General features: G+C 29.4%; 1 protein-coding gene across 1 annotated transcript; it reads right to left on the reverse strand.

Annotated features, from left to right (window-relative positions):
- Positions 1 to 2,484: 2,484 nt before the first annotated feature.
- On the reverse strand, positions 2,485 to 13,085 carry LOC113375267. Its single transcript, XM_026615209.1, has 3 exons — positions 12,689 to 13,085; positions 4,820 to 5,005; positions 2,485 to 2,624 (listed from the first exon to the last, which is right to left on the reverse strand). The coding sequence occupies exons 1-3, from the start codon at positions 13,083 to 13,085 to the stop codon at positions 2,485 to 2,487; spliced, it is 723 nt and encodes a 240-aa protein (XP_026470994.1).
- Positions 13,086 to 14,516: the final 1,431 nt, after the last annotated feature.

A 14,516-nucleotide genomic window follows, 5' to 3' on the forward strand; every position in this document is an offset into this window, starting at 1 on the left:
AAACGGCTAGACCTGCCGTTGCCAAAAACTAATCAGCACGTCTCCTTATCAATATTAATCGAGGGTTTCTTGAATTATTCAAATCGGTTGATCGGTGTTCCCGAAATCGTCGACGAAAATTTGTATCCGCACACACACACATACATCCATTTTTTCTAAGGTACGCCAAAATATTCAGAAACCTTTGAAACGTAAAGATATATAAAAATTTTCATTTTCCATTTTTTTGCGATTACTATAACTTGCCCCACAGAAAGTTAATACAAGGCATTGCGTTAATATTAAATCATCGTGACGAATGTATTTTAAAAAATAGCACAACATGAATTATATTGTTGATCAAGTCTTCATGTATGCAAAACAATAAAGAAGCAACATTTGTGAATATGATAATTATATTGATATTGATAATATGATTAAACGACATTATTATAAAAGTGGCTAAAAACATCCAAATTGAGCCTTACTCAACTCTGGTCTAATTATATATTTTATTACCTTCAGACAGGATAGCAATAACAAACCCTCATCCCTTATTATATAATATAGTACTATTAAATAAGCCTTTTCATTGTCATGCATCATGTCCCTAAATCTATCATCATACCATTAATCCATTTTTCTAAGAATCTTAATCACCTGTTCCCGATTGATTTCCACGTATCATGGAATCACCGGTTAATACCTGATTGGTCAAAAATGTAATGAAACGTGCTTGAATCCACAAAAACGAGCCAATCAGAAAAATCATATAAAATTGTAAAATCTTATAATTTAGTATTAACTCAAATATCATCTAGCTAACATCAGTCTTAAATCAACACTCAACTAAGCAACAAGTCTTAAAACAACATTCAAAGCAATAACATCTAACATATTATCTATAAGTCTTAATATTTCATCCAAATATACAATAATTAAACACTACTTATTATCTTTTATTCGGTCTGATATAGCCACTTTCTAAGTATATCTGGTCCTTTGACAATATAAATAAAGTGCAAGTGTTTTAATAGAGTTCGGCAGCATCTCGGTGGATCAGGGACTTCTTATACATTTTTGCAATCTATCTTTTAACAACATACTTTTGGCCCATTTGAACCGGGTGGTCAAATAATGAACATAGGGCAAGGCGAGCGTATCTCCATCACTTGAGCGCTTTTTTGGCTTTGACATTTGCGCTTAGTCAACAGTTGAAAACGCAATTGTTTGCATTCTCAGAAAATCATTTTAAAAATTAATTTTGAAATCAATCAAAATCTATCCAATCAAAATCACGTAAATTGGTTTCATAAAAATACACACAAATAAAAAATTAATATTACAGGAAATACATGCAAAATTTCGGAAGATAAAACTTCATTCATCATTCTTACCTCGTTTTTTTAATGAGCCACCTTTTGATAACTCGGACAAAGATATGATTAATTGTATATTTGTTGATTATAATTCATATTTATTCATCATAAAAATGACCAGATCGATAGCTTCTGGTTTAATTAGATAATAAAATAAATTATTCATTTCATAAAAACTGCTCAATATTTTTTCAAATCTATTTTAAATTTTGAATTTACTGCTAAAACCATGCCTACTGTGAAAAAAAATTATAGTCACAAAAAACAGTCAAATCAACATAAATTATCTGAAATGTAATATTGAAAGCAGAAGCTTTTCAATTTTAGCATATCAAAATTGCTCTCTATGCTCGGTAATAATTATATTTAATAGCAATAGATCACTAATTTCCTCAATACATCACTATAAATAAACTGATACCAGTATATTAATATTTAAGTCAAAATTATATAAAGAATTATAATAAACTATTTCTAAAATTATGCTTACATAACAAATATTTGAGGAAAAACAACATACTCTATAAATTAAACATGAAATATTAAATTGTAATATTTCAATAGCAAATTCATCAACAAAAAATCACAAGATCGGATTTGTTTTTGATCAACATAATAATGTAACTAAATATAAATATATAATATGTGGCTATTGAAGTAATAAAGAATAATAAAACGTAAAAAAAATAATTATAATTTTTATTTGAAAAAAGTTCAATAAGATTCGCGCAGATCATAGGGTATGTCATTTTGATTGAGCTTCAAATAGACGACCTTCAATTGTGCATACTTTTGATAATACTAACAATAGCTACTTGCATGCTTATTCAAAATATACTAATCGAATATTACTATAATACAACTAAGACAATAAATATTTAGTACTGGCAATGTTCAACTCGGCTTATAATTTGCAATTCTTTGCAAATTGAATTATCAACAAACGCGCTGTTGAGGAAAGGCGGGGCATGTTTTCGAACAAAATAATTTTATATAAATATTTTTATTATTCAAAATATTATCAGTTCGTAATAAATTATCTAAATCATGTAAATATCCTTATTTAAAATAAATAAATAATTATATACAATTCAACAGCTATTTATACCAAGTCGATCGTCGAAAATCATTTGACATGCGCATTGTAAGCGAGTTCTTGCGCCGAGAACGATCTCTTGTCCCATCCGCCACCGCCGCCGCCGCTGGACCAGCCACCGCTGCCGCCGCCACTTGACCAGCCGCCGCCGTGACCGCCACCTCCTCCTCCTATCAATCAAGAACGATTATCAATATTTCACTAATTGTTTGGTAAAATTTAGTTGTTTATTAAAAGGTTTTGCGAAGGTAAACAGTCCCTACGCGCATGCTGTAACATAAAATGCGAATATAGAAGACCAATTTGACATAGAAGATAGACTGACTTAGGTCGGAGAAGAATACAATTAATTGACGATTTTCACAAAAAGAAAAAATACATGTTGTCATAAAGAAGATATCATAGAACTGCCTTACCGTGGGCATTTATTATCATTTTTTAATAGAATCAAATCATGCTTCAAATATATATTCCGTTAATATTCAGCAAAAACAGAAAAAATCAAATTATTACTATTAAAAGTATCTGAATTTTTAGTTACTTCATTTACGAATATTTAAAAAAAATTATAAACCGGATTTTAAATTTTCATTATATCAATACGTGATAGACAAAAGAGGGCCAATTATGAAACTTGACAAAAATTACAAATTACAAAAGAAAGTATCAATAATGGTTTTAAATAAATTTACCGATTCAAAGTCCAAACTATACTACTATGGTTTCGTTAAATTTTCACATTTTTGAAATTTCGAGCGTATTATTTAAACTTTTTATTATTTAGTGGAATAATATTTTTAAGTATGCAATAAAACCAATTCAGGATGTACAATAATAATATATGAATTTGTTAAAATTGAACTATAATTTTACAATATGACAAAATGTTTTTGAAGAATAATGAGCAATATTACGAGAAAGACTATTATCTGCAATGATTGATAATTTGTGAGTGATGATGAGCAAATTCAGGTTAAAATATGTATGTCAGTAAGTTATTTTGTTCTATTCATCACACTGCCTTCTTTGTATAAATATAAGATCTTGCAATTAAGAAACGCGATAAAACACTTTTATTACAAGAAGAATCTAAAGTCTACCGTAAAGTATTATTTATAACAATATACGCGAAGACTAGGTCGACTGCGTCAAACCGGAAGAATGTAAAAATCACAAAACTATAATTAATACACCTATAGTTATTTACATAGTACTAATTGTGAGCAAGTAATATTCGAAGCTTTCTCTGTTCCAATGAGATTCCAGATTCAAACTAATTTCTTCGAGAGCCCATTAAAATAATTCTCACGTTCTGATAATTCAATCCGTTCGTCTTGATGAAGATGACTCATCTGCCATCGTACATTATTCGAATCACCATATATCTTAATCACAGAATCAAGAATCAATTACATTCGCCACCGGTGCGAAAGTACACGTTCGATACAGCATACAGTTAATGTAGACAGACAGATAAAAGTACGGCTTTAGCCAAAGTATAGAGAATTTTTAGTTTAATTTGCGCTCGGATAACTCTCATATTATATAATACGACGAAGAATTTGCAATTACAAAATAAATTAAACAATCATCGAAAGCTTGCGAGATTTTGGCCCTATGATGATTAAATCTCAAAATAATTAAATGATACTTCACGGTTTTCGTGCCATTCTGTCAAACATGTTTTAGACTGAAGCATAGAAAGTATGCTTTAGTCCAAAATTTTCATTTCAAATTTCAAATTTAGAAAACTTTTTTAGTTTAAAAAAAGTGTATTGAGAGATACAAGATAATAAAATTACACCAATAAAGTTTTGTTTGAACTATTATAGTACAAAACAATAGAAATTACTTGAAGGCATGGAAGTCACATTCATGGTTTCTAGTATGTCTGTGTGTATATCAATACAAAGTCTCTGTAGTAAAGTGAAATAACTGTAAATGACACATGCACGTCAAATTTGCGGAGTAAGTTAAAAAGTCACTGAGCACTTAATAAAAGTATAATTTATTCTAGTATTTGAAATTATTGACATTTTGAAATTTCTTCAACTTTCGACATATTAAATATATTCTATTAACTGGAAAAGAAAACCAGGATTTTTCGCAATTCTAGTAAGGCGAAATATTGTTATGAAATATTTAAAAAAATTAAAACAGCGTACATTTGGCTTATGCCAAATATTTGTAGGAAGTGTATCAATGTCAAAGTTTTATGCCTTCGCTTTGCATAAAAAGTTCAATAACAAATGGCAAAATAAAAATTAATTTTCAATATTAAAATTTAGAATTCAAAACATCGACTAAGTCTAAAGCACAAAATTTGTTTGTAAATTTTATTTAAAGTTAATTATGTCGTTCATACCTTGTTTGGAACTGAGCAGCTTTTTAAGACCGATGATTCCAGCAAGAAGTAGCGCTATTTTCGATATGATCAGCGCTTTTCCTGCAAGCACAAAGAGTCCCGCTAATGCTATTGGGATCATTGCAGCCATTTTCATCGCAAAACCCATCATCATCATTCCCATCATTTTCTTCATTTTTCCTCGGCCTGAAAATAATAATCGAAATTAAAACGAATTCATTAGATATGAACAAACCTAGAAGGGGCGAAGTTCTTAATAAATGTATTTAAAAAACATAAACAAATACACCAATTTTTAACAACATTAGTAAACCTTAGTTCTTTCATTAATTCTTTTTTCTTAATATCTGCGTTTATTTCATTATAAAACATCAGCAAATTTCGGGTGAAATATGTCTAAATCGAAAGCCAATCCAGTGATTGGAAGTCTGGGTATGATTAGATGAATTAAATAGCATATAAGTTTGGAACTTTACTATAGACCAAACTAAAAAAATCAATAATACTTAAAGGATTTTGATTTCAATTGAAACTAGAACAATCTTATAAGAGCAATCATTATTTCTAAATAAAGTATTACTGAAACATTCGCTTAAAACTGACTGCTCTAATATTCATAAATGTTTATACATATTAAAATCCATTTAATATATTCACTAATTTAAATAAATTGTATGATTTGGATTTAATACATTTTTAATTAATATTTAACATGAAATAGAAAAGCTTTATTTAACAGAGATAAGTAGTAACAGGCGCTTTTCAATAGGATTTTGAACAATATTAAAATATTTTTTGTCTCAATTAGACATGTAAACCGTCCTGCATAATATTGGCATAGCTGCTTTCCCGCAAGTCTGTGCAATATACAAAATTATCTTTGATAATGTGTAGAAAAATTGTGATTGCTGAATTGTTTAAACAGTTATCTTGAATAATGTAAAAAAAATCACACCTGGGATTAATTAAACAAAACCTTGGGCTAGTTGTAACATACAAAATTGATGTACAGATTCAGGTGAAAATATTGGGTGATATTTATAGTTTGTAGGCTCTGGGCACATATAAAATGTATTATATATGAGACACTATATATTTTATTTGTATTATGATAATAATTGCAGTTTACGTTAATTTATTATAAAAATTTCTTTGACAGGAGACACCATATTTTTTATGTGCATTAATCATAGTTTACGTTGATTTATAAAACGTATATACAGCATGTTAATTTTTTTTTAAAATAAGCAAAGAATAAGTTATCAGAGACATTATTGTCGTATTTTTGTCGTTAGTAACTCACCCTTAGTTAGGGTGAGTTGTAACGCCGCACATTTTCTAAATTTCTAATTGTGAAAAACAATAACAATTGTGTACAATAGTAGTGAGATTATTATTACTGGGATCGGTAGAGACAAAGTTATAGCATTTATTCATATTTATTTTATAGAAATATAATCAGTTGATCTTAAGATATAATAACTTAAAAAAAACTATTACAACAAGCCCCTACCTCCCCTATCCATATAAAAAAGGTATAATATGTTTTTTTTTGTTTATTATTAGAAAATTTTAATCGGTTAGTGGGTTTAAATAATATCAATTATACTATTGAAGCATATTAAGAATTGTTTAACTCGTGTTTTTATGGCCGAACGTTGCTGACCGAAACTAGATATATTTGTAAAAGCTGTTGTGGTCCATTACATGTAGATGATTGTTATACTGCTTATCATATGAAAAAGAAGCATAGAAAGTTGAATAATAATTATAACTTGATATTGGTATTTTACCTTGAGGTAAGTTACATATACTTCCCGCTATGTGTAAATTATCGACTTAATCAATAAAAAATAAATTAATTTATGAGTGATTAAAAGTACATGGTCTGTTCAAAAAGTACCCGGAATTACTAATAATTAAATTTCGCGGGTCTGGAGTGTCTGATTGTCAAAATTTTTTTTTATTGTGTTGGTATACATGCCCCTAAAGTATGATGAAATTTTCAGCTATATTCACTGTTTACTTTGTCTGTGGTAGTCGCTAAGGTTCGACGTGTTTTTCTGAGCTCGGCGATTTTTACAATGGAAGAATTGAAAAAGTCAAAGAATTTGTATTAAATTTTGCGTAAAAAATGAAATAAAGTGTTGCAAAGTGCAAAAATTCACCAGATATGGCTCCGTGTGACTTTTTCCTATTCCCAAAGTTGAAGAGACCCATGAAAGGACGGCGGTTTTCCTCGATTGAAGAAAATCGCCGAGAGTGCTCAAGGACATATCAAAAGTGAATATCAAGGGTGCTTCGAAAATTGGAAAAAACGCTGGCATAAGTGTATTATATCTGGGGGGGACTACTTTGAAGGGGACCACATTAATGTAGACGAATAAATAAATATTTTTTTGAAAAAACGAAAATTACGAAAACTTTTTGAACAGACCTCGTATTCCGAGTGGATTTAATACACATAATTGAAAACGAACAAACACGTTAACTCTGAGTATTTTCTAAAAGCAAATTTTCAAAAATCAACAACTTTTATAATTGAACCAGTTGCTGTAGGACTTTAATGGTTTAGTATTTTCATTAAGACTATGTACTCTATCGCTATACCAAGTAAATAGTCTAATTTTAATTTTAACAAACGCCAAAAAAGCTACCCATTTTCCCAAAGTTTTGCACTTTTCTGCTATTTATAAAGAAACGGCTTGGCCGATCGTCGCACAAAACTGAGAAACAATGGTCCTCATCGAGGTGCATCGAATGGCTTTTTAATTTTTAAAATCGGTTCAGCCGTTTTTGAGAAAACGTCGATTTACAACAAAAAATCTGTTCACACGCATACACATACACACACACATACCTTTTCCAAATTTAGTCCCATTCGATTCAGAATGGCTTGAAACGTCAAGAAAACATAAAACTAGCAAATCGGATTTTTTGATGAAATTGATGAAAGCATGAACTTCTTCTTCGGGAAGTTAATTAATGAAAGTTTATTTTTATTGTTTTAATTTCACATTCTATTACGAAATAACAGCCGGTGATATGAGATAGATTTTTCAGTTCTGAACAATTTGTTTATAATCAGCAAATAAGTTAGTATAAAGTAGTGCAATATAAACGACTTCCCTATGTGTTCACGCGTTCCTAGATAAGATTATTGATATAGTTATGATGTGAATATTGTACGAGCGCGGATGTACGTTTATTCATTATCTCATTGTCAGTAGAAATTGTTTCGAATCAAGTTCAGATAGTTAATTTATGTAAGTATATTTTCTCCATCCATCAACAATGCAAAGGTCAGCGGGTCATAGAGATGCGCCGTTGTCTGCAATGAGCGATGACATACGAGACCTACTTGCTGCAAGTGCTCGAGTAGGTGGTACTCGCGGTAATCGCGGCACTCGTCCCCAATGCCAGGGACTCGATAGACTCGATAGACTACTATTAGGAATTATGCACCGGCGCAGAGGTCGGCGAAGTATATCACGAATGGCAAACGAAAGCATTCTTGATTCTTGGCGCACCTACGACGAGAAAGTTTATAGTATACCTCGCGTTGATTTAAATTCATCGTTAGCGTAATGTGCTATGAAATGACGTCCCTTCACGATTATTATTCTTATCTAATCTTGATGGACACTCGATTTAGTTCAACGTTGTAAGGCGAGGATTTAGAAATTAAGATTAAAGTGAATATTGTACCCAGTGTTTAAACCCAACATCGCTAAAAGTAATGAAAATATTTTCTAAGTCGATTTTATCGAGTAAACAAATAAGAAAGCTCACAGCAGCTTTTCATCTAGTACTAGAAGAGATACATCTTTGTTTTTGAGTTCAATTCTACTAAATATTTAGTCAATTAAAGTAGATACACTTATTAACTTTTCAATTATTACGCATTTATTAAGAATTTGTATAAAAATTAGAAATAATATTACTTAAAATTTCAAAAAATATGTAAAATCATATTTTATATATGATTATCATTGATTTATATATAATCTCGAATAATCTAATGTAAATTTAATTTATATTAATTCTATGAAGAAAACAGCTTGATTGGAGATTCAATCAGCAAATTCAATTCAACAAACTATTATTAAACCGCAAAAATAATACGTTTTTACGCTTTTACGTTTTTACTATTCTCTACAGAAATAATGTTTTTATTTAAATATTGAATCACTTTCATTTAATAAGCATACATAATTCAGTGGCAAATAAAAAAATTAATTTTGTACTATGCATTATCTTTTAAATGCATTTAAATGTAATTTATGTTTAGTATTTTATAATAAGTGTATTTTCTCAATGCATGCATGAATTAAACTAAAATTAACAATTTTGTGTAATATATATATTAGGGTGGTTCTTAAAATGGTCATTTTCGAGTTTTCTTGCTCCCAGGGGCTCAAATGGTTCCAAATAGATAAAAAACAATTCTCTGAAAGTTTTAGCTCTTAATATTAACGTTTAGATCAATTCAATTCAATCAAAGTTTTGTATGGAAATAGCATAGAAACATTTTCAAAAATTTTAAAAATGGTTTTTAAATGTAATTTAGCGAACAAATGAATGAATAAAACTCATTTATTCGTCGCTAAGTTAACTTATTTTGTCACTTATTTAATTGTTTTACCTAACCATTTAATATAAATAATGGGTCGTACTACCTTAGGGTAGGACCGTGAGCTGAGTTAAACTCCAGCTCGATTCAGGAAAGAAAAGTGCGAGAGATTTCTCTCATTTATATATATATATATATATATATATATATATATATATATAGATATATATATATATATATATGCAAAGGTCACTGATGGATATTTTAACTTTGTTAATAAGTTAATTGATAATTTTTGTCATTATAATTTGCCATTTTGAAGTCTTAAATAAATTCTCATTTAATAACCGTACCTGAATTCTTCATCACAAATTAATTGGGGGTACAAAATTGAGTTTTGATTCTATGGTATTTCAAAGGATAAGACTACATATTGCTGCTCTAGCGGGTAATCATTCAGTATTGTAAACCTAAACATTACTGTAAACAGGTATGTATATCGATGATAAGATTCTTCGCTATTGTTGTTAAAAGACCAATGAGGGATATGTACGTGCAGATTATAGGTCAATTCAGTTTAACAATGCAACAGAAAGTAGTTTGTTATGTACTTTAACAAGGAAAGCAATGAGGTCACAATAGTATATCGCGATACTGCTTAAACCATCACAAAGCAAAAGACAAATAGAGGTCTTTTGTCCCAACTTCAAACGCGAAACGGACAGCGCAATTAATTAAAATTAATGGACGTCAAATCAAACGGCGCAATGAAATCGACATTAATGCCTCTTAAGAGACATGGGAAAGCAAGATGTTCATTATGGCAACATTTTTTATTTGTATAAATAATAAAACATACCTAGATATGAATACGATGCTCACAAAAAAGCATTTGTCATAAAAAACACCGATTAATTCCCAAAGCCCATATGCATGTAAATTTCATGACCGTCATAAGCACAATGACAAAAATTATTAATGAACTTATTCATAAAGTTAAAATATGTGTCCATCAATGTCACATATATATATATATATATATATATATATATTAAATGAATAAATACACTGTTAAGGCACTGTTAGGCTATTTAATGTTTTTCTATTATCTAAGATTATTTTACACATAAAATTGTTAATATTAGTTTAATTTATTAATCGTGCATCGAGAAAACACATTAATCATAAAATATAAAACATAAGTAATATTAAATGCAAGTAAAGAATAATGGATAGTATTATTACGGAATTAAGAGATAGATTGAATAGAAATATGAGAATCATTGATAATTTATATACAAAAAAAATTAAATGAATTAGCACACTAACGCTTAATAATAACATGAATATTATTAATTCTATCTAAACAGTGAGAAATTGAGGTGAGCATGACTTGAAAGAACTAAAACAATATTGAAATTGAAAAAAACTGTGATAATTAACACCGCATATAATAAAATTTTTGTGCGCTTTTATAACTGTTAATAAATTTACATCCTACATTTAACGGAATGTAGGACATTTACATCAACTCAAAGAGTCAATTAATGAAATTTGTTAGTATATAAAATGAGGATATAAAATCTATGGTGTTAGGTTTCTAATAATAAACATTATAGATATCTATTTGTGTCAGTTGATTCCACAAATTAATTACTTTCATATCTGCCAATTACACTTTCTTCATTTATCAAATTAATATATCATCGCGGGTTCGAAAAGTTAACATATCTCAAGAAAATAATGCATTTGCTAAATCTCTACTAATTAATCAATTTATTTGAATCAAATTGGAACATCTATTATTGTTATTTAGTCAACGATTTATTCAAGAAGAAGTATTAAATAAAAATTAGAATATAAATAAGAGAGCCTGGGTACGGTTGTGCAGGGTACGGTAGTAACAGTCGTCATAACAGCTAAAATAAACTGATTTTGAGAAAGGGTCCAAAGTGAGGAAGATGAAGTATGATTGTTCGAACAAGTTCCCATTATTGCTTACAGTCAGTGCCTTACATCAACATTATCTATGACCGCCGCATTGCTTTTAAAGAATCAAAAATAAGTTCTCATGTTCGATTTTTTCAATAATAACTGTAACTTTTATACAGATAGATCACAAAGAATTCTTGTTAACTTTCGTTTAAAAAATATGTTTTGTTACATATTGTTATATTTTATTCATAAGCTTTGTTTAAAACTTTATGTTGTGTTGTGTTACATGTTATTGTTGTTAAGGACAATAAAAGTTGTTACAAACCAGTATAGCATTCATTGCTATTGTTTTTTTAACGTATTTTTATGCCTGTCACAACCGTCCCTCGAGTGTAAACGATTGTGAGACTCGCCCTTTTTTTGGTGTGATTTTGTTTTATGACAAAATCATCATATTCCAAGACAGCATTTCAGTATTTTCACGTAGACAATTCTTTAAACTACCTCTTAATTTACTTTTCTCTCAGCTAATTGGCGAATTATCAAAATTATTACCCATTTTCCCCTACTGTTTCAAGTACACGATTAGTATTTCGAATAGCATTTTTGCTTTTTTGTTTGTTTCAGACAATTTTGAGGATTCAGTAAAACAATCGTTCTCAACTTCTATACAAGTAACGAAGGGATGAAAGACAATTATATTTGCCTTATAAAATTGATTATTTCGAATACTTATATGCTTACACATAATGCACAAAGTTTAAAATATTTCAATAAATTGCTGGTTGGTGCATTTTTATTAATAAAAAATTAATTTAAACTATCCTGACGTAAATAGATTAGGAAATATTTTGTGTAATATTGTAAAGTATAATTTTTTGTTATGCATTTAACTGGAAGATTTTTACCAAAATTTGTCAATTAGATAGAAGTATCATGCCTTATCCGAGATTAGTATTGTTCTTATATATGCGTACGCATATGCAAACATTTAGTGCATCTATATAACACAACTTGTATGATCGATATAATTATAATATATTAATGCACTCGTACTTTTCCTATTATTTTTACGAGTACTATTGTTTTTAGTACAATTTGCAATAAATCAGCCAGTTTATCAAGCAAATGGTTTGTGTTAGAAATAATTTTATATTTATTTTGCATCTATAAAATATATATTAGAGCTCCAATTTTCTGAAAAATCAGTTTTATATTTTTTGCGATTTCTTTGTTATCTTGTACAGATTGTAAAATGAATATAAGCAAAGACTCACTGACGATTTATTATATATATATATATATATATATATATATATATATACATATATATATTATTAATTATTAGACAGATTACAAACCTTCCTCGACACTCCTGCCGAGCTCATCGGAAGTCATTGGCGGGAAAGTGATCTGTACCGTCCGCGTGTTCAAATAGTTAGCAACGCGTTCGATGAGCATATCGGTGAGCTCCAAGTCTCGCTCCTGTAAGCTGCGCGTAGTCGACAATCCTTCGACGCTCTTCTGAGTCACCGGAATTCCGGTTCGCACAACCTGCAGCCCCTCCGCCAAGGGTAAGGTCTCAACAGAAGTTAAACGATCCACGAACGCGATGGCACGCTTCTTGAGACACGGCGAAAAACCATCATCAGCCCTAGCGCATTCCAAGTATAGTCGATGCACCATCTTTGCACCCGCAGCAGGCAAGTCGAAGGACTGTGTCGGGTACACGGAAAAACACAAAAACACCGCGCACATGATATTCAAGCAATACGAATTCATCGTCATCCTTTTGCTATTTGTTGTAATCCGTATTTTAATAGGTTTCTATGCTCATCAATTGCAGTCTATTAACTGATGGAGCGTCTTCCTTCTTATTTGCTTTTATATTGTTTGGGTTATGTCCCCCGAGACGAAGAAGAAGACACCGCACCGATGTCGGTGGAACTTGAGGTATCGCACTATTAGTGGGGAGAGTTCTCTCGGATGGTCTGGTATGTCATTTGTACACTTTTCGTCATGACGAGGATGATAAGCGGATATATATGTATATATTTTACTATAAGTGACCTTTATCCTAATCCTGTACATTGTTGATGCTATGCGCTGACCTCCATACTTATTCATTGCTAGAAGAGCATGAGAATACAAGCGCTGTGGGAGCAAGTAGAAATGCCGGAATTATCTTTGAATACCTATCGATATACCTTATTATGTTTAATCTATGTCGCTTACAATTTTCATTTCCCATAATCATTTTGATATCCAAAAACAAGTCATAATCAAATTATCATATATTCTATAATTTTGCTTACTATATCTTGAGTTCCGTACCACCATACTATAACTTTATATATCTCCTTATAATTTTACTAATTTTAAGAAAATTCGCTCGGAAAAAACTATACAATTATATCCATAATATTGAATACTGATAATCAAAAAGTTTAGAACATTTCAATTATCTTTGCAGATTTTAAAATCTGATTGATTTTTTTTTAATAATTCATATTCAAATCATATATTTTTTGAAATAGTAATATATAAAAAAAATAAAGTTTTACAATATTTAGAAAAAAATATTATTAAATGAACGAAAAAAACGCTCAGTTATTAAACAATATTTAGTAATTTATGTATTCATGTAATATTAGGGCAGTCTATATCATCAATTATTGTTACTCTAAAATCATGTATAATAATAAAAGGAAATAATATAAGAACGATTAATTTTAATATAGCAAACAATGTAATACCAAACTAAACCTTATTCTATTTTTATTCATTAACTATATATTAAAGATTCAAATTCAATTTTAAAAATTTAGTTTTGATTTAAGAGCATTCAATTCAACATAAAAGTTTAATAAAATCATGAAATAACATTGATGAATGTAAAATATCACAATGCGATGAAACTACCATATTATTATAACGATATTGAAAGTAAACATTATTTTTATTACCACATAAAAATACAATAAAGTACTTACTAATATAAGTGTTTAATTACTCATTTCATTAAACATAAATTTTCACTCGCTGTCTATAACGGTTGCATACATATATAATTCGTCTTGATTTAAACTTATATATATAAATAATTAAATATAAAATTAAATTTGCGATGCATGCAAAAAATGCGGGCGCACGCCTTAGGAGGCGACAAATTTATTAAAATATCATTAA

This window comes from Ctenocephalides felis, unplaced genomic scaffold (genome assembly GCF_003426905.1).
Source record: "Ctenocephalides felis isolate EL2017-DRISC unplaced genomic scaffold, ASM342690v1 CF-g0.4_SCAFFOLD_01886, whole genome shotgun sequence".
Classification (NCBI taxonomy): domain Eukaryota; kingdom Metazoa; phylum Arthropoda; class Insecta; order Siphonaptera; family Pulicidae; genus Ctenocephalides; species Ctenocephalides felis.

Coding starts and splice junctions, on each gene's coding strand:
- LOC113375267 (XM_026615209.1), bottom strand. CDS start 13,085: ATGTGCGCGGTGTTTTTGTGTTTTTCCGTGTACCCGACACAGTCCTTC. Junction 5,006..12,688: donor CGGCAGGAGTGTCGAGGAAG/GTTTGTAATCTG, acceptor TATTATTTTCAG/GCCGAGGAAAAATGAAGAAA. Junction 2,625..4,819: donor GCTGCTCAGTTCCAAACAAG/GTATGAACGACA, acceptor CTTGATTGATAG/GAGGAGGAGGTGGCGGTCAC.